This window comes from Panicum virgatum, chromosome 5N (genome assembly GCF_016808335.1).
Source record: "Panicum virgatum strain AP13 chromosome 5N, P.virgatum_v5, whole genome shotgun sequence".
NCBI lineage: Eukaryota > Viridiplantae > Streptophyta > Magnoliopsida > Poales > Poaceae > Panicum > Panicum virgatum.
The window spans coordinates 5,288,088-5,312,600 of NC_053149.1; the positions used below are offsets into that span (position 1 = coordinate 5,288,088).

Sequence of the window (24,513 nt, forward strand, 5' to 3'; positions counted from 1 at the left end):
AACCAAACGAACCCTAAATGATCACTGCGACAGTGATGTTTTCAAAAAGGAAAACACTGCAACAGTGTAAGGTCACCTAGGGGTTTATTTTGCCGTGGCAAAAACGCGTGAAAAGTTACAAAAGCATAATTAGGAGTAGCCCGTTTGGATCCAAATGATCAAGTACTAATAGGTGAAAATGCTAAACTTTAGTATTAGTTCATCCAAATCCAAACAGGAGTGCTAATAGAATGGGCTACTATTTAGTCAAGACTCAAAAACTTTAGCAAAAATATGAGTGCTAAAGTAACTTTAGTCCATTCAGACATGCCCTAATTCAAGATGCCAGTATTCATCCATGTTTATCGTGAAGACATATTCCAGGTGAACATGCCTCAGCCCTGAAGGCGTACCTGCAATCAACGGATCGTAAACACTAGTTATTGGGATAATATCACCAAAATAATTGAAACAGATGCAGACCACAGGAACGATCAGAAAGTACATGACACAAACACGTAGTGGCGATCCCACAATGATGAGCAGCGATTCTGAAACATTGCTATCACCTATTACTGTTTGGTTTGGTCCCGAGATAATACATCAAACATATTGAGGAAACATCGACACTCAAGAGTCAAGAGCAACAGATCAGTGCGGGAGCTGTCCCAATTTACATGACCACAGAAGGGTGAACGGTTGCTTATCATACGGGGTGAAAATTGTGTACATGGTATAGTAGTATGAGCAAAAATTAAAGAATACTTCGCATTGCAGCTGTCTACGCATAGCATGAGCTGAGAGATGCTACACAAGGAATCAAGCGACGAAGAATATGAAGATCATGAGAAACACCATCAGTACAAAGAATATCTTCATCATCAGCCACCTGTTCGATGAGATGCTGTTGAGGTACTTCAGGAGCTGGCCCTGTGCTCCCTCAACGTTAGCCAACGTGTCATCCATGTTCTCATCAATTCTGCCATAGACAAGGCAACATTAAGGAAAAAAAAACATAGCCAAAGCGCAGTATTAAGCATGAATCGTCAAATTTTGATTTTGGACTTCTAATGACTGTTACAGGGATGGTGAAAACTGAAAACTAGTGATACAGTAGCTGTTTGGGGTTAAAGGTCCCAGAACCGTGGTGTGACATCACTCTCTGACATCAGGCATGATCCCAACCGGCAACCGCAACCAGAATCTTATATCCAGGTACCGCACTTGTTTTATGTCTTCTGGATCATAATGGGATAAATGGTATCACTTTTAGTGAAAAAGACTTTTTGCCCGTGCTACAGTACTAAGATCCTGTTTAAATGTGCAAAGAATAGCTTGGCCCTTCACAAAATATCCACATTCGTAATAGATCATTGCTTTCCAACAAAATGGATAGCCTAACAAACTAAAAAGGAGGTAGCAATCAACTTATTCTTATCCTCAGGGTCTAATCAATTTGCAGGCACTGCTCATATTCCAACCAGCTAGTCAGCTACACCAACAGCTAGGCAGTCGACTATTGTTCAGATTCTACACTAATATTTCAGACAATGTTCATCTCTGAAAAGGCCAACATATTCTCTAAGTGAGGTCATGTCCTTATATCTTGAAGGCATTAACACTTCTACAAAAATGAAGTTACATATTTGAATTCAAGCACAGGATATTTATTCTCCAGATAATAAGATGTTTAAAATAAACTTCGGGTGAAGGTTCACCTGATTGCTAGCTCTCCCTGTTGAGAAACCATGGTTGCCAACTGTGTAAATATATTGCTCAGCTCATGGATGGTTGATTCCACATTCTGTAGAGCTTCAGCTCTGCTCTGCATGTAACTGTCCTGCTGTACTGCTAGTTGTTGCTGCTGCATGAAAGGCTGGGATGATGATGATGATGCTCCATGGTCTCCATTAGTCTTCTTCCTGGTGATCAGGAGCACAAATTTGTGAGTAAAACTCTTAAAGCACACTGACAATATGTTACATGGTTGAGTGTGAAATGTATCCTGCCAAAAATGATATTATAGCCAATTTTATACTTTAACATTAGCACGGCCGTAGAGAACAAATTGAAAAGAAATAGCTTGTCTCAACATAAACATTTGTGCCAAACACAACAATACAGACAGTAAGATGAACCCCCACTGGACTAGCCCGTGTCTGGCATAATGTTATTTGATAAATTTTGTGAGCAAGCATTGAGGCTGTTCCATCACAATGGCAACATAGAAAATACTCACCTCAAGTAGATACATCTGATAACATTGAATTGTGTAAACAGGGCTAATGCAAAGGCTGCTATGCCTCTGGAAGTGATGGGTAGGGATGTGCAAGGATTGGGTTGGGATGGGGATCTGGTTGTTGGTTGTTTACATTTGCAGGCACAAAATAGTTGTCCAAGCCAGATTGGTTTTCTAAAGTTTCCTGACCAGTTGCTAGTGGTGCTATGTACTTGACAGATGTGAGGACTTCTATAGAAAAGTATCTCTTTTGTGCCATATTACTCCCAAGATAGAAGACACTACATAATGTAAATACCAAGTGAAATAGAGGGAAACTAAGATGATTGTGAATGGACTCAAGTGTAATGTCAGAAGCCATGTTGCTAACCCACAGCTAGCATAGCATGTGATAGAACTAAAATAAGGTGGCTGCTTAAATATAAAAGTACAAAACCATCAAGTTTTGTATGGGAAACAGTACCTCTGGAACAATGGGGTAGATGCAGAGTCGCTGGCCCATGGTGCTGGGGGCACAGAGGGCTCAGATGGGTCCCTAGTAACAAGGGGACGTTGACGAATGAATGGATTTGACGCATCCTTTCCAGCTGACGAGGAGAACATCTGCCTTCTATTTTCATGAACCTTCAAATTCTACATATCATGGGAAGAAAGGCTTTAATCAACCATGTGTACTATAGACTTTAGAAGGGGGGGGGGGATGAGCAGTATAATTGAGGTTTTTTGTGAGGGGGGTGGGGGTGGATTTTATCTGACCTCTGTTCGCATGGTGAGAACTTCTTTAAATTCTTTTGTTGCACTCATCAAACGGTTTTTCAGGTTGTCCACGACTGTAGTGGAATGATTCGTTGTGTCCTTGGATAGATTCCCACTCTCATTTTGTGAATTGCAGAGAGCTTGTAGGTCTACAACAGCAGTATTCAAAGCAGTGATATCCTTCTTGATAACTGCAGTCAGCTCTTGAATCTCCACGGTAGGGTCATCAAAAACTGATGTCCTCTTTGCCACTGCAAACATTCATTTCATAATGAGTATCATAGAAATAGCACGAACTTTATAAATGCATAACATATGAGTATTCATGATAAAAAGGCATATAGCATGAGGTTCCCGATGATGTTTTGTGGTGATACATCGCATGTAATGCCACTAGAACTAATGTACATAATTAGATCTGACAGTAGCACCATGCTACCATAGCATAGAATACTGAAGATCATATGATTAAGGACCTGGGAACATATGAATATATAATAATGTCAGATTCAACTGATGTAACTAGAAAATAAGTCCATTCACAAAAGGAGGCAACAACCGGATACACTTGCACCCACATAACAAGCACACATCTCAGAAGCATGTAAATAGACTAAGATAAAAGAATGGCCATCTGGCTTGCTTCACGGCATCATGATGCTAATGGCATCACTAGAAGAGTAACATCATCACGATATAAACGCAGCACACCCATCCTGACCCTCATAGAAAATAGCACAAGTAGGTACTAGTAGGCAGATGAGCACCCAAGGGCCAAGACGATCAACCAGGTTACAACAGACATCTACACCAAACAATCAATCATCCGGAAACACTGAGAAGTGAGAACGAACACTCTCATAGAAACCTCAAGCAAAGACACGTATCAATCATCCGCAACCACAAAGTAAATCACTATTCATAACCAACTATCGCATCTGGAGATCTCACTGATCGTAGCGCTCTACCAATTCTAACTTATCTGCAGCGACGCGAGAATCAGGAGGTACGAGGGGGAGCAGGGGGCTGAGCATACATTTGGCGAGGCGGGCTAGCTTTTGGGAGGTCTGGTGGATCCCGAGCCCGATCTTGGACGCGCGGTTGTTGAACTCCGAGCGCGCCGACGTGGCCGCGATCGACCCGTCGAGGGGCCCGGCGCCGCCGCTCCCGCTGCTGCTCGCCGCGGAGGAGGAAGGGACGGCGTGGCGGCGCGCGCTCTCGACGGCGGCGCGGAACTCGTTGGTGCGGTCGCGGAACGACGCCTGCGCGGGCCGCGTCGGGTTCATGGCGGCCGCCGGCGGTGGATCTGGGGCCCCGGATCTGGATCTCGCCCTCTTCCTCGCCCTCCGCCTCGGTGGGTGGGAGGGGGATGGGGGAGGAGCACGCGGTGGGAGGGGGAGGGGGAGGGGGAGGGGGAAGGGAGAGGGTGAGGAAGCACAGGGACGTCTCGGTCGGCTCAGGGTGGGCGGCGATGGGGAATCGAGCTGGAAATTGGGGGAGAATCTTGTCAGATCGCAAGAGTTTGCTTCGCGGGGATGGTTGGGTACTGGGTCGGAGAATGCGGTTTAGGGTGTGTTTTGGTGAAAAAGTTTGAGTTTTGGCACATTTTAGTGTTATTTGATAAATAATGTTCAATTATGAATTAATTAGATTTAAAATATTTAGTTTGTGTTAATCAGTTAGACTGTATAATTAGTTATTTTTTCAATTACATTTAATGTTCTATACATGTATCCGAAGATTCGATGTGATAGGTACCGTGCAAAAAATTTTGGGAACTAAACATGGCCTTAGTTGGTGAAAAAGTTTGAATTTAGCTACTGTAGCACATTTCATTGTTATTTGATAATTAATGTCCAATCATGGATTAGTTAGCATCATTTGACCAGTCTCAGTGGGAGTGTCATCGACACAGTTACCAAGACTGGGAACTTAAGAAATGTGCCTCCTCTCACATTTCATGACATTTTTTTCTCTCTCCTCATACTATTGGTATATGTTAACAAATTTAATGTCCATGACACTCCTATAACACTTTCATTGAGATTGGTCTTAGATTCATCTCGTATGAATCAATTAAACGATGTAATTAGTTATTTTTTCAACTGTATTTAATGCTCCATATATGTATTCAAAAAATCGATGTGACGGATACTGCACAATTTTTTTTGAAAATTAAACGCCCCCGGCATCCTGCCTCCTGCTGTCTGGGAAGGGGGCTCCTATACATTTTGTGGAAGATGATTAAGCAAATCATCTATAAAGTCCATTAAAACCCAATTAATATTGAACTAGTATTTTAAAAATGTTGGACTAACATTTTGAAAATGTTGAATTAGTATTTTGAAAATGTTGAAATGATATTTTGAAAATGTTGGAACTCAACATTACCACTTTCTTCTCCGGCGGTGGTGGCCGGCGGCAGCCGGCGGCGTGGCAGGGCGGCGGCGGTGGCCGGCAGCGGGGCGCGGCAGCGGCGCGTGGAGTTGGCGGCGCGCAGGAGCGGCGGCGGCGCGGTCCCCTGTGGCGGCGGGTTCATAGGAGGGGATGGTGAACGGGAGGGTTAGGGTTGGACTGGGTAGATCTAATGGATATAGATCGTTGTACGAATCTCAAACAGTGGAAGGTGGGGGAGAAAAAAATTTGCGGAAGATATATAGGATTTACCGCCTGGGAACGTCTTCACCGTCTGACCCATGAAGCAACGGCTTCGATTAAAGTTTCCTTATTCCTTTCCTTCGGGCTGAATTCGGGAATTTTTTCGTAATGGGCCAAGATTCCCCATAGCACGGCCTAAAGAAGAAGAAGGCCCATGAAGCATATAGACACAGTCACACAGTAGCCCAACTGACGTAACGAAGGCCTAAAATTGAAAAGAACTGCACAATCCCCTTGACCTTGAGTGAGAATGCCGCCAGCTAATGATTAACTAGCTAATTTTGCTATTATAGATCCGAACATATCAGCTGAATAACTAGCTATTGATATTCCAGATAATTGAGACAGTATCAGTCTTCTATTCGCTTCCCTTTGAAGATTTTGTCCTATTCTAGTTGAATTTTTGCCAGCCCAGTTTTACAGAGATGTACAGAAACTATAAAAGTGAAAAATCTGTAATTGCAGGTAACGTACAGACTTACATTTTTATCGGGTAAAGTGTTAAACTTACTGAGATATATGCAAGTTTGCTGAAGAAACTGCGCAAACTTCACATATACTCTTCTTCCTCAGGAAAAAAATAAAATAAAAAGTACATCTTTGTCAATCCAACTTCGCAGAGACGGTCTTTTAGTCTTCTTGGTTCCATAACCTAGCCATTTCAGTCTTTTTTAATCCTGTAGTCCTTTAGGGCTCCTCCAACAATTAAAGTCAACCACTAGCTCATACTATCATAAGAGACAACTTCTTTAATGATCTAACTATTAGCATATATATAGTTCAAAATATAGGCAGACCACAAACCAGCTCCATATAATTTTGGACTACGTGTATGGAACTATCTTTTGAGCAGGAGATAGCTCTTCTTTCTCTCTTCCACCTAAACAAAATATTATAGTTTAATCCTATAAACTAGTTAACTTGGCACCATTGGAGGAGGCATTAGTGGAAGTATTATAAGCCTACATTAGCGGCAACTCACTTGACACGTAGGAAAAAGGCATCACTGGCGGAGAGAGACGGAGAATAGAAGAGAGAAGGAGGCAGGCGTATGCGTCTCAGCAAACGTCCGCTGAAAGCGGGCGATTTGCTCTTCATCGCAGCTGCTCTGCCTCCCACTGCTCTGCGAGGCTGCTAGACCATAAACACCATTAAATGAAGGTGGAGCCCGCCACCACAAGCTTGGCGGCTCAGGTGAGCTGGAGTGCGAGACGCCGGCAAGCAAACTTAAGACGCAACTTTTAACCATGTCAATCTCAATAGAAATGTCATGAACATTGAATTTGCTGACTGTCCCTATGAGTGCAACTTGGTTCTGTGAATTGCATGCAGTAAACTGGTATGCAGTCACGGTCTGATATTAGTCTAACATGTACCTGAACCTTTTTCAAATGAAAGTCGGATATATATATATACATTGTCCCGTACGTGTGTTAAAAAATGCCACGACTACTAGTACTAGATATACACTCACAAATGTGTAACGCAACAGCGACGAAACGCTGAAAGCCTGAAACTTTTGACCGCGTGCGCAGTTGTTGGTGGCCTTCGTATATCAGCTAGCCGACATCGCTGCAGAAGGTGAAGGATGGAGGGAGGCATCAGTTGGGTAGGCAGCAATCCATCCAAGTTTTAGGCACCTCGAGAGGCAGACTTCAGTTGACAGAAGCAATCGCGCTCGTCAGACTGTACAATGCAAAAGCTAGTGGTTGTTGAAGGCTGCTAAGGCTCCACTTACACCTGATGTTCATGCATTCTTGACGCTATCCCCAGCGATCTCTAGCCACATGGATGAATATTGATGAATGGATCAGATATGTTCGTATTTAGCCGTGGCCATCTGCTAGGAAAGGCAGCAGCAGCCATATGCAGATTATTCAGACAGAGCATTGAAAACATGCCTGAATACCAGATGCATGAACTGGGACTCGGAGCATAGTAACTTTTTAACTTTTGCAATGCGAGCTAAGATGAGTGGAATCTCTCACTGATTATTGTTTTTTGCTCCACTTGGGCAGATATTTGTGTATACTCATCATGCAAATGTGCCAACTGCCAAGTGCTAGCTCCACTAGTATCCTCACCTGTGGATGAGTTGAACAGAAGAAACGATTAGGTGGTGGGGTGAGCAAGGCTGTAAGAGGGACCGGCTAGCTAACCTTTTTTTCGAGTGGGGGCTAGGTTCATTGTGATCATTTTCTTGACAATTACTTCTCCGCGCAAGACAAACTAATTGTTAGATTGCCTGTCCAAATCACATTCCCCTCGACGCCGTTTCAAGCATTTAACTATGAGAAAGTATTCTAAAAGGCGTTGAGAGTAGGAATCCAGCATGATGTTTGGTTTTCAACTGTCCTGAACAGAGACACTGTCACATCACAAACATAGGTGCGTAAGAGAACATCAAAGAAGGGTTACGTTCGTTCGCGCAAAACATCTGCCAGCGTCAGCTAAGCCTAACCCTAGTTAGCAGCCCACTGGCCAACTAATTGGCCATATTAACGGATGGATTAGATCTTGATGGATTATCTATCATTCAGATGCGCCATTACAGGGAAAAGCATACATCAACATGATGCTTGCCATTTCAACAACTAACTTTTTCGTATTCCGTTCATGTGTTAAGTATGAATGAATAATGATCGGTATCTCTGACTCCTGTAGCTGGCCAACTAGCTTATAATGGAGCAGCCATTGAGGAAGCTGCGTGCGCTTTTGGCTGCTTGCGTTGACAATTGACATCGTCGTCATCATCAATAGTTGGTCGTGCTATATATCAATATGGACAGCTTAACAATTAGTTGTTGCCTTTTATTTATTATAAAAAATAGTTGTTGTGCCTTTGCGTTTATAATACATATTCCTCATGAGTTTAATTTCTGATATCATATTAATTTGCATACACCAACCAATTCAACCTAAAAGCTTAAGCTCACGAGAAAAAAAAGGTCAATTCATTTATACTCCAACATAAAACTCAAAATTTAGCTTCAAGCCGTCAAAGAAAAACTGTTGTTGCCAAGAGGCTTGATTTTCTTTTTGTGGTCACTACACTAATAGTAGGTTTTCTTTTTCCTGTTCGGATGAGGGTAATAATCATCCAGAGGGGTTGACGACATAGGTCACTCGCGACTACTACTATACTGGAACTAATTAGTAAGCGACCGCTTGAACCAGGAAGAGGCGTGTTGGGTTCTGACGAACCGAGCGCGAAATGCAGGGCAAACTAACACAAATTTCTCTCGGTTTCTTTAGTTCCACCTTTTCTTATCGCACACACATTCTGCATGCTTGTAAGTTTGTAGCTCTTGTTTTCAAATTGAGCTACCATTTTAATTTGTTCTTTGCGATTATCGTATCTCAAAAAGATTGAGGGAACTGCCAATCCACCCACCCAATGCAACCTCCTGAGAAAGCTGACGATGCCCCCACACACAGACAGACACACTTGGCGTAAAAAACAGAAAGGACAAAAGCGGAAAGGCAAAGGCTCAATGAGTCCATGACCTCCATCGACGCAAGCTCCTCCCGTGCGCGCATATGAACCGCATGCGTGCTCCAAGCTCCCGGTCCGGGCTGCTGCCGCCGCGCGGGCTCACCGACTCACTCACCGTGCTCGCACTCGCACCTACCCACCCAGCAATAAACAACTCACAACTGCTGTCTGCATCCATGATGCTCTGGTGCTTTATAGTTATATCAGCTCTCTTAGCTAGCTAACGATGCTCTCGATCGTATACCATGAATCATGCTTAGTGATTTCTTCAAAATCCAACTTAACTCTTATATAATTTGAGTTCAATATTGTATAAGATTAGAGCTCGGCTCTTTTAGAGTCCGACACTTATTAGATTATTTAAGTAAAATTTTAAGACTCTTTACCACCTCTAATCACGCGTCGTAATCGCTTTCGTGCTAAACTGGCCCGGCGCCTGTTGTCTCTACTATCTCGCCGCGCCCGGTGATTGATGGGAAGGGTAATTAGCGGCGACGCGCCTTCGTCCGGACCGTGTCCATGGACGACCCGGTAGATTTCGGTGCGTGCCTTGCTTGGAGGGAGCAAGCAAGCAAGCGTGAGATGAGAGCGTGACCTCACATTGGAACTCGTCGTCGTGCGCCTCAGGTCCGTGTCATTTGCTGCTGGGAAACAGGGTTTAAAATTTCGGCGGCATATCGCCGAAATTTCGGTGTTTTTTTCGTTTTCGGTCCGCACCGGCTTTTGGTATACCGGTGTTTTTCGGTATTTTTCGTTTTGAATTTCAAAATTTTAATTTTTTTTATAAATAACCATCAAAAAAATTGGGAAAAAATATGATAAAAAACTAGGGGTTTTTATTAGCTAATATTACTTAAAATCATTCAAATCTAAATTGATTTTGTAGGTAAAATTGATAATTTGGGTTCGTACCCGTTACAGACCCGCTGGTTTTCCGCGCGGGCACCGGTTTTTCGGGACCGGGCACCGGTTTTCCGGGACCGGGCACCTTATCATATAGAAATGCTTGAGTGCTAGGCTGCTAGCTATTTTTAGTTTATAAGCTTACGTCTAGCGTATTTACTTACACTATACTTCTTTGCATTATTGTAGTGTGTTTCATTTTTTATTTCCCTTTGTGTGCTGGAGTTTCTTATATGTTGTGTATTATAATCTATCAATATAGACATAACTAGGGTAAACTCCGCCAAAATTTTTAATTTTTTTCATAAATACATAATTTTCCCATCATTTTTCAACAATTTCCATCAATTTCCGGTGAAATGCACCGGAATACCGGTATAATACACCGAAATTTCGGCCGGTAAACCGGAATTCCGAAATTTTAAATTTGAAATCCCTTTCCGGTCGGAATTACCGGAAAACCACGAAATTTCGGCCGGTTTACCGTTTTCGCTGCTCACCGAAATTTTGTTTCAAAACGAAAAGGTTAACCCTGCTGGGAAATCGCTTTCAGACGGACGCGCGCGTACCGACGGCGAAAGAGACGCATGCCGTACGTACCGAGACTTTAGGAATCAGGAGTGCCGCCGGAGAATCTTGGTTGGAGAAGCGTGGATCGTCTCTGAAACTTCTACTCCCGGTCCCGGCCGGCCTCTCTGTCACTGTGCCACCGTAGAAAGGGCGGCAGGTGGTAAATCAGTTTCAGGCTTCTTTCAGCAACTGCCAAGAATCGTATCTAAAAAAATGGAGTAACCAGTAGTCCACCACACCATTGGGTTTTTTTTGAAAGGAAAAAGTCCATTTTCGACCCCTCAACTCTTGGGTTTGTCCAACTTTAACCCCCAACTATAAAACCGGACACAATGGATACCCCAACAATTAATACCGTGCAACTTTGGCCCCCCAACCCCTTCTGGGTGGTATTATGATGATATGACAGTGATTTTGCCCTTTTTTTTGCCAACTAAGCCATGACGTGGCCGTGCCGACCTGTCATACCCATTCTCTCTCTCTTCTTCCTCACCGACGCCCGCTTGCCGCTGCACTGCCCGCACCTCCCCTCCGCACTCGCCGCCCCCATGTGTGACAGAACCGCCAAGTTAAACGGCTTAATTAAGCGTAATGGCCATCATTTGAACGCATCAGGCGCATTAGCTTAATTAAGTGTAACCTGACAGCCTATTTCCAACCCACAGGCCGATCGAAACACACCAGAAGTCTCGCGCGACGGCGAGCACAGATGGTACCAGCATAATATAATTTCACAAAAATAGATAATAACATAAATATTTACAAAACAACTTTAAATTTAGAATTTACATAAAATAAATGACAGCAGCGAAGAGAATATGACCTGAGAGAAGGAAATTTGATTGAGAACAAATAAAACAAAACGATAACTATGAACACGTGAGGACGTCACATCGAGCCCACTGATGCGAATCCTGGTTAGCTTCTATACCTGAAACAGGGTAAACAACAAACCCTGAGTATACTAATACTCAGCAAGACTTATCCGACTTTTGGGTATACTTAGCCCATATATCTAGACATGCAAAGCTTTCTGGCTGGTGGATTTATTTGCAGAAAAACATATAAGGGTAGATCCTTAATTTCAAAATTTTAGCTCCAAATTATAGTTATAAAGTTGCTACACATCTATGATTTGCAGATCTATAACAATCAATGTGAAAACATAATTGATTAAATAACATCAACATGTATCATATCATTTCGTTTCATTTCCTTAATACGATGTGACTCGGAGATCAATGTGCTCATGTCCAAGAGCGACTGACGGCGAATCGATCCGATTTAACCTTGCAAAGTGAACCTAACCAACACGGCACGTATTAGCCCCGTCGGACCATACGGACCAACCATTCCCCTCCCCACTTCGAACTACAGAACCACCCCACCTACATATAGTCAGCCGGGCTCAACGAGAGACCACCAAAAGTAAATATATGCATCACAATTCTCCGCGACTACCCGACTCGCCCTAAGGGGTGGTGATGAAGTTCTGTACTTTCGAAACAAGGCAGTACTAGGCTTACCGGTTTCGACTACCTCCTACTCCCGGCATGCGGTTAGTACAGTTCAAACATGATCAGCAGGGGCAACAACGATACGGTCCTCAATCGACACAGACGAGGCTAAGACACCAGGAACCCTGTCCTGTTGCCATACCTATATCTCATCGTCATTCCCCCATCCGGTCTCAAATTTTCATTCATTCCATATTGTATTCAATATTTCATATACTGGAATATAAAGATAACTATAAATCTCGCGAGTAACCGGAAATTACTCGACTTTTGCCCTATAGCTCGCGAGTGACAGGAAATCACTCGACTTCTACCGAGACCTATTTAAGCATAGCAGTGCTATCGACCTATCCATACTAGTATAAGACCAAGGGAACCTAGGGATCATGCAATTAAGGTTCCAAGCAACTCCTAACAACATAATGCACAAGTAATACACATATAATAATTCATAATTTAAAATAGTGGGTTATGCACCGGGGCTTGCATGGGATTACCACTGAGTCCGTGTTAGTTAGATGATACTCGCTTGGCAAGTACCTTCCTTCGGTCATGCACATCGGGATCCATTCATCCATCTTCTAGATGTGTTCACCATTCACCGTCTTCTGACTCGGCTCCAAAATCATGTACTTCACCTCCATGCGTTGTACATCTAGCGTACCTAAATGAGATGCACCAATGCGGATGTCTGAATGCATGGCAGTGTAGTAGATGATACAGCAAAAAGGACAAGCGAGGCTGGCACAATGTCACGATTGCATGGACATGAGCATAATGCCATGTAATGCGATACGATTAAAAGAAAGACATGACTGGGCAATCATTTATCGAGTAAACACAACAAACAAACTCAAAGTCAATTGGGTTGGTGCTGAAATACTAGAGTTCATTTAATTTATTTTAGCCTGAAGTATTTCCTTCTAGAAAGCATTACTAAACTTATTTAGAAAAGCCAAGCAATACGATAAAGCAAGAAGGATTAAACTAAAACTTGATGTAACAAGCGAGCAAGCATAAGCAAGGTAAATAAAGACAAACCACATTCTGATATATCAGATTTAATATGATTTATACATGAACAAGAATTTAATAACTGAATTTACCATTCAGTACAATATTTATAAAGAAGTTTGCACAACTAGAGAGCAGACACAGGCAACATACAGAGAGATGCTTATTAATAGTTGCATCAACCCTACACTAGCTTAACACACAAGCACTTCATACAACCAACAGGTCAGAGGTAATTAAAGTGTTTCAAAATTTTGTTAGACAGCTCATGAAAACTAGCTCCGATGACTAATCACCAGTCATGACATCATATGTACAAAACAAATGTTTATTTTCTTCTAAACCTAATATCCATGTTCTTAATATTAAACAAGTCTATTATGAGGTAAATTAGTAACTCAGGATATGAAATTATTACCTTAAACTACAAACATTATCACTAGTTTACTATGAAATTGCTAAAGCATTTGAATTGTTACAACTTCATTTAAGGAATTATTACAAATTATCCACATAAAGCATTAACAAGCAAATATTGATTTCCAACAAAATATTAAACTAAAGCATGTCATTTTATCTACCCAAAGCATATATCTAGTCGTGAGGAGCATAACAAAATAAATTTTGTCACTTATGGTTCAAACTATAATTTACTAGGCATTAAACAAGTTTAGCACATTTTCTATTTTTACACCTTTCTATTATTCATAACAATTTATTAAGCACTATCCAACTTAAATCAATAACTCAGTCATACATGCATCAATAATTCTAAAATTTTTACCACAGAACATACATCACATGACTAACCTACCATAAAAATTTCACAGCAAAAAGGAGCAACATAACTACATATATGATTTTATCCCTAACAATCATGAATAAAATTCTAAGACAATATTTTCCTACCAACACATGTCATATTATAGGTTCATTGAATATATCTAATCACAAGGATTCCAAAACATCTTTATTTTATATTTTATGATTTTTCCATGATTTACTATGCATTTTCAAAGTTTACAGTCACTTAAAATAATATTTAAACTAGAGCAAAAACTATTTAGAAACTGAAGATCAACCTGTAAGAAAAGTTGTAGATCTTAGAACAAGGAATTCAACAAATTTTAGTTTGCATTTTTCTGATTTGTCTATGATTTACTATGATTTTTCAAAGTTTCAGCCAATTTATTGCAAAATCACCCTTCGCAGCACTATTCATATGAGTCTACGGTTGTGCAGATAGGCCCCTGAACTTGTTTCAATTGTCGCACAAGGTCCTTGGTCGCGATTTTGAAGCAGGGAAGAAAGGGAAACGGCGATTCCAGCCATGGGAGGGCTTGCTGGCGGCGAGGGAGGGGTGGAGGAGGAGGAGGAAGAGGAGAGCGAGAGCTACCTGTGGGTGGTGGTTTGAGGGCTCGGGGTGGCCAGTGGCGGCGGTGTTCCGGCGAGGCGTGGAGGTGATGGCCGGGCCCGGGAGCTTCGTTGGGATGAGAGCAAGCGGATTCGGGGGTTGGTGGAGGGCGGTGTGGGCTCGAGTGGTGGCTCAGCATGGAGGGGCGGGTGACAGCCATGGCGAGCAGCGGCGCTGCGTAAGCGCAGGCGGCGCGGGACTGGCCGGCGATGAGGCGAGCAGCGCTGCAGCCAGGCACAGCTGCAACGCCCCGTGGCGCAGCGCAGGGTTGCGCAGAGGCGGCCCGCGACGTGCGGTGGCGGAAGTCGGGCAGACCAGCGGCCATGGCGCGCACACGGAGCACTCGCGAGCAGAGGGATGAGGAAAAGATGGCAGTGGGCGAGCAGCAGCAGAAGGAAGGGCGGCACAGCGGCAACGCGGGACACGCGGAACGCGCGCGTCGTTCGGCGGTGCCGTGGCCAATTTGGCCTTGGTGACCCCGGCCAAATATCGGGGCATTACACCATGGCCCCAAAGCGCCCGGCCGTTGCCGCCGCCGCCGCGTCGAAGTCGGCCTCCGGCGCATCCGAAGCCGAGGGGGACGCGTCCCGCCCCCAGCACCGCCGCCACTGCTCTGCTCTGCTCTGCTATGCCTCGCTCCTTCGTTGCACGCCGCCACTGTGCCCCCAAATCCGCCGCCATCTCCGCGCTTCAGGCCAGTTCCTCTCGGCCTTAGCACCTCTACCACCCCCGTGCACCTCCCCGTCGCTTCGCTCTAGCTCGTCGTGCCTCGAAATCGCTTGCCGACGATGAGCCCCGAGTTGCCAACGCTGCCGTGAGCTACTCCCATGGTGAGACCTCACCTCCGGGCTCGTTTGTCTTCGATTGATGGCACAAATAGCATCGTTAGTCTCTCGCGTAGCACGCGCTCACCGCCGCCGCGCCCGCCCCGCTGCCGGTCCCCCCACATAGCTGTGCGAGAGCAGAGCAGAGCAAGATATTCCGGAGACGGCGGTGGCTGTGGTTGCCCAGCTCCTCGCCTCCCACGCGCCCCTAGGCTGGCCGCGTGCAGCTCGCCGTGGAGCTCCTCCTGCCGCGGGCTGCTGCCTCGCTGCGCACGCAGGCTCCCACGGGCGCAGCCCTGCCGTGCCGTGCCGCGCAGCCTCTGCTTGCCGCTGGCCCTGCCTCGCCGCCACAGCCTCTGCTTGCCGCATGCCATGGGAGCTAGTGGGGAGCTCTGCTCGGGCAAAGAGAAGAAGAGTAAAGGGGCTGGGAAGGTTCGGTGGAGGTAGGTGGAGCTCGTGATGGCCTCAGCTCGGTCGATTGCAGTGCAGGGCTGGCTAATCGATGGCGGTGGTCTCGGCTCAGGGAAGAACAGAGGAGCGGCCATGACTGGTGACGGCGGCGCAGTCGATTGCGGAGGCGGCCCGCAGCGTCGCGCCACGGAGCGCCGCGGCAACGCCCGGCCGTGCTGACCGCCGCCCCGCCTGCCCCGCTGCCGGTCCGCCCCCCCTGCTTGCGCCGAGCTGCGCTGCCGCCCGCCATGGCCACTACACGCGGCCGAGCCTGCCTTAGCCGCCGCACCCTCGCACCTCCACCGCCACGTGTGCGCCGTGCACCGCCCCTGAGCAGTGCCGCCGAGCTGCCTGCTCCGCGCCGCCGCCCAGTGCCGCCTCGCCGTCGAGCGGGCCACGGCTTGCGCCCCCGGCTACCGTCCGGCCTCCCCACGAGCGCCCGAACCCATGCACGGGTCTGCAGGAGGAGGAGCTCCCTCACCGCCGCAGCAGTTCGGCAACGCCCAGCCTCGACGGCGGTGGCGCGAGCGTGTGGGCGTCGGACGTGGCGGCGGCGGCAACGGCTCTGCTCCCTCTCTCTCCTCAGCAATGAACGGAGTCTGCCACGACAGCGCCACGTGTTCAAAACCGCCGCCATGTCAGCGCAAAACCACCGAAAACGAGCACAGGTGCCAAAGTTGCACGGTATTACAACTTAGGGTGTCTATTGTGCCCGGTTTTGTAGTTGGGGGTTACAGTTGGACAAACCCAAAAGTTGAGGGGTCAAAAATGGACTTTTTCCTTTTTGAAAAGTCCATCACACCATTGGTTTATAGTAGAGATTACCTACCTGACCAATTTTAAGGCCAACAAAGCCCACGCGAATTCAGGAACAAACTGAACCAATGCGAGGGCTTGTACCCCTGCTGCTATTGTAACGCTTAGCTGCAAATGCCATCTGCAAACTAATACTATACTGACAGTATATAAGAATAATGAATGAGTAATTCAGATTTCTGTAGGTTAACGGGGTGGATCAATGTTGGTAAGTAGGTTGGTCAGGAAGTAGGAATGGGCGGCTGCATGGAGATGAAGCAGCTGACTAGCCGAGCACCATGAGTTGATGCAGTCCGCACGAGGTCACAGTGACTCTGGAGCACGAAGGCTTCTGGGATTGGATAGAGCCGGGAAAGCCCAGCTCGGCTCCACCGTGGCTGGCAGCTGGCACCACCTTTGACCCCGACGTAGCAACCAGCCGCAACTAGCAACCTCGCCGGAGCAGAAATCCCGAGCGCGTGGGACCCCGTGGACGCCTTCCATTCCATCCGACTCTCATCCTCGTCACCATGCCCCGGTCCACGCACCTATAAATTTGCATCATCCTCCCTTGGCTTCCGAGCCAGGTCAAGCCAACAACCAAATCAAAATCAAAGCCTAGCAAGGAGAGCAGAGCACCCGCGGCCACCACCAGCTCCAGCCTCCAGCTACCAGGTCATCCGCCTCGTTCGTTGGCTTTCCAGCATCTCCATTCCGCGATTCATGGCGGCGGCCAAGTCCATCAAGCGGCTGCCGGCGCGGCGGGTGGTCCCGGCCGAGCCCACGCCGGCCGGCCCGCTCCGCCTCTCGTGGCTGGACCGGTACCCCACGCAGATGGCGCTCATCGAGTCGCTCCACGTGTTCAAGCCGGCCGCTGACCGCGTCGCCGCCGGCGGCGGCGACGTCGATGCCTCCGCCAGCCCGGCCAGGACGATCGAGCGCGCCCTGGCCCGCGCATTGGTGCGCTACTACCCGCTGGCCGGGCGGCTGGTGCTCTCGGCGGACGGCGCGCAGCAGGCGGTGGACTGCAGCAACGCGGGCGTGTGGTTCACGGAGGCCGCGGCGGCGTGCAGCCTCGAGGACGTGGACTACCTGGAGGCCCCGCTGATGATCCCCAAGGACGAGCTCCTCCCGCCCACGCCCGCCGGCGAGGACGAGCGCGCGCTCGTCCTGCTCGTCCAGGTCACCGCCTTCGCGTGCGGCGGCTTCGTCGTCGGCTTCCGGTTCAGCCACGCGGTCGCCGACGGGCCCGGCGCCGCGCAGTTCATGAACGCCGTCGGGGAGCTGGCGCGCGGCGCGGAGGCGGAGGCCGCGCCGGTGGAGCCGCAGTGGGGCCGCGACGCGATCCCGGACCCCGCGGCCGCCCTGGTCGGCAGCCTCCCGCGGCCCGACGGCGCCAAGCGGCTCGAGTACCTCGCCATCGACATCTCCGCCGACTACATCAACCACTTCAAGGGCCAGTACAGCGCGGCGCACGGCGGCGGCGGCGCCTGGTGCTCGGCGTTCGAGGTGCTGATCGCCAAGGCGTGGCAGAGCCGCACCCGGGCCGCCGGCTTCGAGCCGGACTCCCCCGTCCACCTCTGCTTCGCCATGAACGCGCGCCCCATGCTGCACGCCTCCCTCCCGCGCGGCGGCGCCGGGTTCTACGGCAACTGCTACTACATCATGCGCGTGTCGGCGCCGGCGGGCAAGGTGGCCGGGTCGTCGGTGACGGAGGTGGTCAGGATCATCAAGGACGGGAAGCGCCGCATGCCCGCGGAGTTCGCGCGGTGGGCGGCGGGGGAGATGGGAGCCGCCGACGGCGTCGACCCGTACCAGATCACGTCCGACTACCGGACGCTGCTGGTGTCCGACTGGACGCGGCTCGGGTTCGCGGAGGTGGACTACGGCTGGGGCCCGCCCGCGCACGTCGTGCCGCTGACAAACCTGGACTACATCGCCACGTGTATCCTGGTGAAGCCTTGGGCCCACAAGCCAGGGGCGCGGCTCATCACGCAGTGCGTCACCCCGGACCGCGTCGCCGCCTTCCACGAGGGCATGCTCGACATGAACTGAACAAGTCTGAATGTCTGATGGAGGAGAGCGAGTCGGTCAGAGAAGCCCAAGGCGAAAAGGGAGCTCGTGGTTAAGGCTAATGACGTGTGATCAGGTGGGGTTAATTAGAGATGGTAGTTGGTGTCATGTGGGGATTGGTATTGGATTAGCTAACCGATGGGGGGTTGATGAGTGTTGTTGGTTGGTGATGTGTGCGTAGCATCTGAATAACCGAACTCCTGAATTCAGGAAGGTTTTGGGGGAACTGAACTGCATTGCATCTGGTGGGAAGCCACCACCTGCTTACACTAATATTGGATTATTTCATCTTTGATCGTTTTTTTGAAGGGATTTTCATCTTTGATCATACTAATACCTACATGACAATTTGTTAATTATGTTGTTTTTTAGGTGCCTCAGTTCTTGTTCTGTTGAGCGCTCCAGGTTTTATACTCAAATGCTGGTACTGTAGTATTAGTGAGTGCTTACTCCTCAGCAAATCAATGGTGGCATCAGTAGGGGATGCTAGTACACTTAACGCATTTTTTAAAAAAACACACACATTTGACACATTTTCAGTCTCGTTCTTTCAATCCATTTATGCTCTCCATGCATGATTTCTTTAATTGTTCCCTGTCGGGAACACACTTAACAAAAAGGAAGAGGCAAGCAGAAATTCCTCAATGACAGCCAGACAAAGCATCTGATGCTGCAGTTGCCCATGCCCAGTTGCAACTTGCAATGCAGAGCCGACAGACAGGGCAACCGCAATGACCAACACAGATCCAGCAGAAAACGAGCTCATCGCCGGATTTCAAATCGTTTCCCATGCAGGGAGCCAATGTTGTTTTTTTCAGCCTATCTGCTTGTAACACCCGGTGATTAGCACATGGATCAAGCGCTAATTGCTAGTCAAAACACCGTTAGCCGTGGCCCATTCGTCATCCACCCTTCCATCCTTGTCATCCCCTTTCCCTGTTCGGCACAGGGCAAGGCATGGCCATCGGCCAGCTCCCTCCCTTCCCGAAGCTCCTCCACTCCGTGCGATTGCCGTCGTGGAGGGTCGCCCCGTTTTCCCGGCCAGCGACGTAGCCAAGTCGTCCACGCTCTTCCTTCCGAGCTCGCCACCTGTCTCACTCCCGTTTACGTCTCGCTCTCCTCTCCTTCTCCTCCCTGGGTTCGCCATGGATGGTGTTTGAAACAACTCGCGCTCGCCGGCCCGATTCGCGAGTTTCCCTCCATGGATCCCAAATCCACTTCACCCGAAGCTTGTCTACCTTCCTAGCTTCCTCCTCGACCCCTCCTTCGCGAGCCTCATCGACCAAGTCGCCGGGAACCGAAGCTTTTCCGGCCGCCAGCCATTAAAGCCGGCCGAGCTCCACTCCGCCGTCGAACTCCCACCTCCGGCCACCGTTTTCTTCGCCCCATAGCTCAAATCGACTCTAGGTGAGCCACTCGACTCTAGGTGAGCCACTGATGCTCATGCTCTCCACGTTTCATCGCGTTCGCATTGTTTCCACACTCGTTCCCGTGCCATGTCGCCGTCGACAAGCTGTTGCTCGCCGCGCCCACGCGCCTCTGAGCCGTGCCGCCGAGCGCCTCCACTCCGCCCGGCCCTGCTGAACCTTCCTAGCCCGGCCGCCCTCTCCACACCTCGCCGGAGCACCGCCGCCGTGGCTCAGTTCGCCGCCGGCCCGCCGCTCGCCGTGGCGCCACCACTACAGACCACCTCGAGCCCCCAAACCACCACCCACAGGTGCGCACGAGCCCCCTCAACCTTTTCCCCAACTTCCCCCTCGCCGCCGGGGCCGAACCTCGCCGGAAAACGGCCGCCCGAACCTCCCCTGTACTGTCCCGTCCGCCAAGGACCCATGCTGAGAAGAAATAGAAGTTCAGGGGCCTAGATGCAAAAGTTCGTTTTCTTTTTCTTTTGTTTTCAAAAACAGCAAACTTTTAAATTCAATATAAAATCGTAGAAAAATCAGAAAAATGCAAACTAAAATGTTTTGGAATCCTTGCAACAATATCTACAACTTTCATTACATGCACATATTTATTTTATGTCTGTATTTTAATCTAGGAAAAAGATTAGATTACATAGGTTGTAATTATTCTAGGAGTTCTACTCACTATCTAGGGGTTATTTTTGGTGGGTAGCTACTTCATGCTATGCTTAGATTTGTGTAAAAATTTGAGCACCAGTAAATACTTTTAACTAGATGAAACCCTAGTTTTTGCTAGATCTAGTAGAATAATATATTCTTTTATTTCTGGATGTTCTGATTTAGATATATGTATGAAACTTTTTCTGTGTATTTCCAATACTAAATGAACACCACTGTCCAAATTTCGTTAATTATAGATTTGTGTAGCTATTTATTTTATTTAATCCTTGTTTAGAAGACTTTAATTATGAGAAATAATTTATGTTGTTTTAAATCATGAAAATATTTCTGAGTGTTCTTTTTGAATAGATTAGCTTGTCCATGAAGTTTGAGCACCAGTTCATGACTAGAACAGAAGTTAAAAATAAATCTTGTTAGATTGATGTTTGTTTTGTTTATTTTCTCAGAATTAATTCTGTGTAGATAAAATCATGAAAAATTCACAGTAGCTAAATCATCCCTGAGTCGACCTCCTGTTAAATTTTCAACTTCTGTTTTGCTCTGGTCTGACATGTATAATTCAATCTTGTTCTAGGAGTTGTCTGAATGAATGAATTATTTGGATTAAATGGATGCATGAAATGACATGATGTTGCAGAGTAGATTGCTCTTTGTACCTTCTGTTTAGAATATTTTTTGCTGAAATTGTTGTTGTCTATGTACTGAGTTATTTAATTATTAGCAAGCCATGACCTGCATGTTATAGGAATCAACTACTGCTTGTTTGTGCAGTTAGTGAACTTCTTTTGTGCCGTTGATCATGATGCCATGGGTAGTTAGAAATGTAGTTAACTACTCTATAAATGATTGCCCATGTGATATGATTATTTGTTACTTGTTAGACTACAACTTTATCGTGAAGGAAAAATAATAGCATCTATATTGTTGAGCAACTCAGAACTGTGCATTCATACATATGCATTATTGCATCTCATTTAGGTACGATAGATGAACCACGTGAAGGACGTGATATTGGAACCGAACACGAAGACGATGTTTGGTGGACATATCCAGAAGAGGCAAAGAACCAGGAGTACATGCTTGGACCGGAATACTCGTCAAGCAAGTGTCATCTAACTAACACTGACTTAATGTTAATCCCAGGCAAGCCCCGGTGCATGTCCTATTATTTTAAATTATGCTTCACTATATATATGTTTTATCTATTACTTGTGCATTACGTATTAGGAATTGATTGGAACCCTCGCTGCATGATCCTTAGGTTTCCCCGAATTTTTACTAGTATGTCTAGGTCGATAGTGGTGCCAGGCTAAAAGAGTCCGGTAAAAGTCGGGTGACTTCGTGTCACTCGCGAGACATAGGAAACTTTAGAAGCCGAGTAATTGCCGGTTACTCGCGAGATACATTATTATCTTTATACTTCAGTATTTGTGAAATGGATTGTATTGGATATGGAGATGTGAGACCGGGCGGGAATGATGGATAGGTATGGCAGCAGGACAGGGTTTCTGTGTGTCTTAGTCCCGTCCGTGTCGATTAAGGACCGGTCGTTGTGGCAGTGCTGATCGGGGATTGAATTGTACTAACCGCATGCCGGAAGTAGGAGGTAGTCGAAACCGGTAAGCCGAGTACTGCCTTGCTTCGAAAGTACAGGAACCCGCACCCAACTCCTGGGGCGAGTCGAGTAGTCGCGGAGAATTGGGTTGCATATGTTTACTTTTGGTGGTCTCACGTTGAGCTCGGCTGACCATATGTCGTTGGGCTGGTTCCTGTAGTTCGAGGCGGGGAGGGGAATGGTTGGCATGTATAGTCCGACGGGGCCAATACGTGCCGTGTTGGTTAGGTCCACCTTGCAAGGTTAAATCGGATCGATTCGCCGTGTCTCGCGGTTATGAGGGCCTTGGTCTCTTTGTCACACCGTAGCGAATGAGCTAGAGTTTTAGAGATATAAAAATGGATATAAATTCTTAATCTTATTTGGATGCTCCACCTGTGTGTGTAGACAGGCAAACTTTAGTGTGAGTCTAGCTATATAAAATATGTGGCTAAAATGTTGAAAGTAAGGATACACTTCTAGTGCTATTTCCGCAAAAACAAACCACCAGCCAAATGCCTAGCATGTCTAGATATGTGGGCTAAGTTATACCCACTGGTCGGGTAAGTCTTGCTGAGTATTAGTATACTCAGGGTTTGTTGTTTACCCTATTTCAGGTATAGAAGCTAATCAGGATTCGCATCAGTGGGCTCGATGTGACGTCCTCACACGTGTTCATAGTTATCGTCTTGTTTTATTGGTTCTCAATCGAATTTCTTTCTCTCAGGTTATATTCTCTTCCGCTACTGTCATTTATTTTATGTAAATTCCAAATTTAAAGCTGTTTTGTAAATATTTATGTTATTATCTATTTTTGTGAAATTATATTATGCTGGTACCGTCTGTGCTCGCCGTTGCGCAAGACTTCTGGTGTGTTTCGATCGGCCTGTGGGTTGGAAACAGGCTGTCAGGTTACACTTAATTAAGCTAATGCGCCTGATGCGTTTAGATGATGGCCATTACGCTTAATTAAGCCGTTTAACTTGGCGGTTCTGTCACAGCTGGTATCAGAGCTGAAATGCACCAGGGAGGGTACTAGCATGATTATTTTTAGTGTTTTCAAAATTTAAAAATGAGTTTTAGAAAGATACGTTTCTTTGCGCTTAAGGGATTAGGAAAGATTAGTACGTAAGCCCTATATAGTGTAAGTTATATCAGGTGGCTCTATATAATATCAACTAACTTCCAGCACATTATATTTATGTCAAAACTTACTTTCTTGCTTAACCCTTATTTAATATTGTAACGACGCACCTACGCTAAGGTAAGCAAGGTGAGCATTCTTGGTAGTCCTTAGAATAGCCCACGTGTTTCATACGTGCGCGGGTCCCGTATGATGAGCATACGAGGAGGTGATAAGGCTCCATTCAAATGAGCCTGTCGCTATCTGCCGCCTGATATGGAGTGCGGACTTCCCGCCGTGTGATTGCAATCACGGCCATCTCGTGAGGCAATGTTACGAGATGTAAATCTGTCATGCGATTGGCCATGACCGTGTACCTTGGGACACGTTTACCCTTGGGTGTCCCGTAAGGCGATTTGTACGGGAAGTGAATACGTTGCCTCGGTAACATATGCAGCGCTGTCCATGCAGCGTTAAACGCATGGGCGCCATCTCTATAGTGGATGGTGATGTATGTGTGAATATGTGGGCAACTGCATATGCGTTACTCATGTGGCGTAGAACGCATGGGGGCCGTTCGTGTGTGCTGGCACGAAGGGTCCAGTCGTGGATATATATATATATATGTATATCATGTGATTTTCTGCAGGTACACTAACAAATGATTACGTGAGATAGGTCGAGTACAAAACGACTAGATATATAATAGGGAGAGTACGTATGTATGCCACCGAATGTCTACGTATATTGCCATATAGTTATGTTGGCAAAATTCTGGAGAGAACGTACAGGTCGTGCATGCATGCATTATATCGTGCATACTATTATGTTTTGACTGTTTGTTAGTATTTCCGCATGAATTTCTTTGTACCATGTACATCTCACTTTCGGTAATTTCAGACCTTATGTCGTTAGGGAAGTAGAAAAATAAATGCGTATGTTTGAACAAAACCTATCTACTGGTTCAAGCAATAGACGTGCGAAGTGAGTCTAGTAGTATGGTCGGTGTTTCTCGTTTCTA

General features: G+C 46.8%; 2 protein-coding genes and 1 long non-coding RNA gene across 5 annotated transcripts; 2 read left to right on the forward strand and 1 right to left on the reverse strand.

Moving 5' to 3' along the window:
- Positions 1–501: 501 nt before the first annotated feature.
- LOC120674305 (syntaxin-32-like) lies at positions 502–4,431 on the reverse strand. The gene is made up of 5 exons (XM_039955477.1): positions 4,011–4,431; positions 2,975–3,225; positions 2,682–2,851; positions 1,698–1,901; positions 502–958 (listed from the first exon to the last, which is right to left on the reverse strand). Exons 1-5 carry the CDS (start codon positions 4,258–4,260, stop codon positions 799–801), a joined length of 1,035 nt encoding a protein of 344 aa, XP_039811411.1. The 5' UTR covers positions 4,261–4,431; the 3' UTR covers positions 502–798.
- A 12,750-nt stretch (positions 4,432–17,181) lies between these two features.
- LOC120676184 (acyl transferase 7-like) lies at positions 17,182–18,996 on the forward strand. Its single transcript, XM_039957417.1, has one exon. The coding sequence runs from the start codon at positions 17,339–17,341 to the stop codon at positions 18,668–18,670; it is 1,332 nt and encodes a 443-aa protein (XP_039813351.1). The 5' UTR covers positions 17,182–17,338; the 3' UTR covers positions 18,671–18,996.
- Positions 18,997–19,574: 578 nt separating this feature from the next.
- On the forward strand, positions 19,575–23,207 carry LOC120674418. Of its 3 annotated transcripts, none has more exons than XR_005675108.1 (2): positions 19,575–20,095; positions 21,754–23,207. It is a non-coding gene; the product is annotated as an uncharacterized LOC120674418 (long non-coding RNA). The 3 variants fall into 3 exon arrangements; XR_005675107.1 differs by lacking the exon at positions 19,575–20,095 and adding an exon at positions 20,217–20,405; XR_005675106.1 differs by lacking the exon at positions 19,575–20,095 and adding an exon at positions 20,412–20,561.
- Positions 23,208–24,513: the final 1,306 nt, after the last annotated feature.

Excerpts from the sequence above, each read along its gene's own strand:
- LOC120676184 (XM_039957417.1), top strand. The coding sequence starts at position 17,339 with ATGGCGGCGGCCAAGTCCATCAAGCGGCTGCCGGCGCGGCGGGTGGTC.
- LOC120674305 (XM_039955477.1), bottom strand. The coding sequence starts at position 4,260 with ATGAACCCGACGCGGCCCGCGCAGGCGTCGTTCCGCGACCGCACCAAC. Across the intron at positions 3,226-4,010 it reads GCTAGCCCGCCTCGCCAAAT|TGGCAAAGAGGACATCAGTT; the intron begins GTATGCTCAGCC and ends GAATGTTTGCAG. Across the intron at positions 959-1,697 it reads CAGGGAGAGCTAGCAATCAG|AATTGATGAGAACATGGATG; the intron begins GTGAACCTTCAC and ends TGTCTATGGCAG.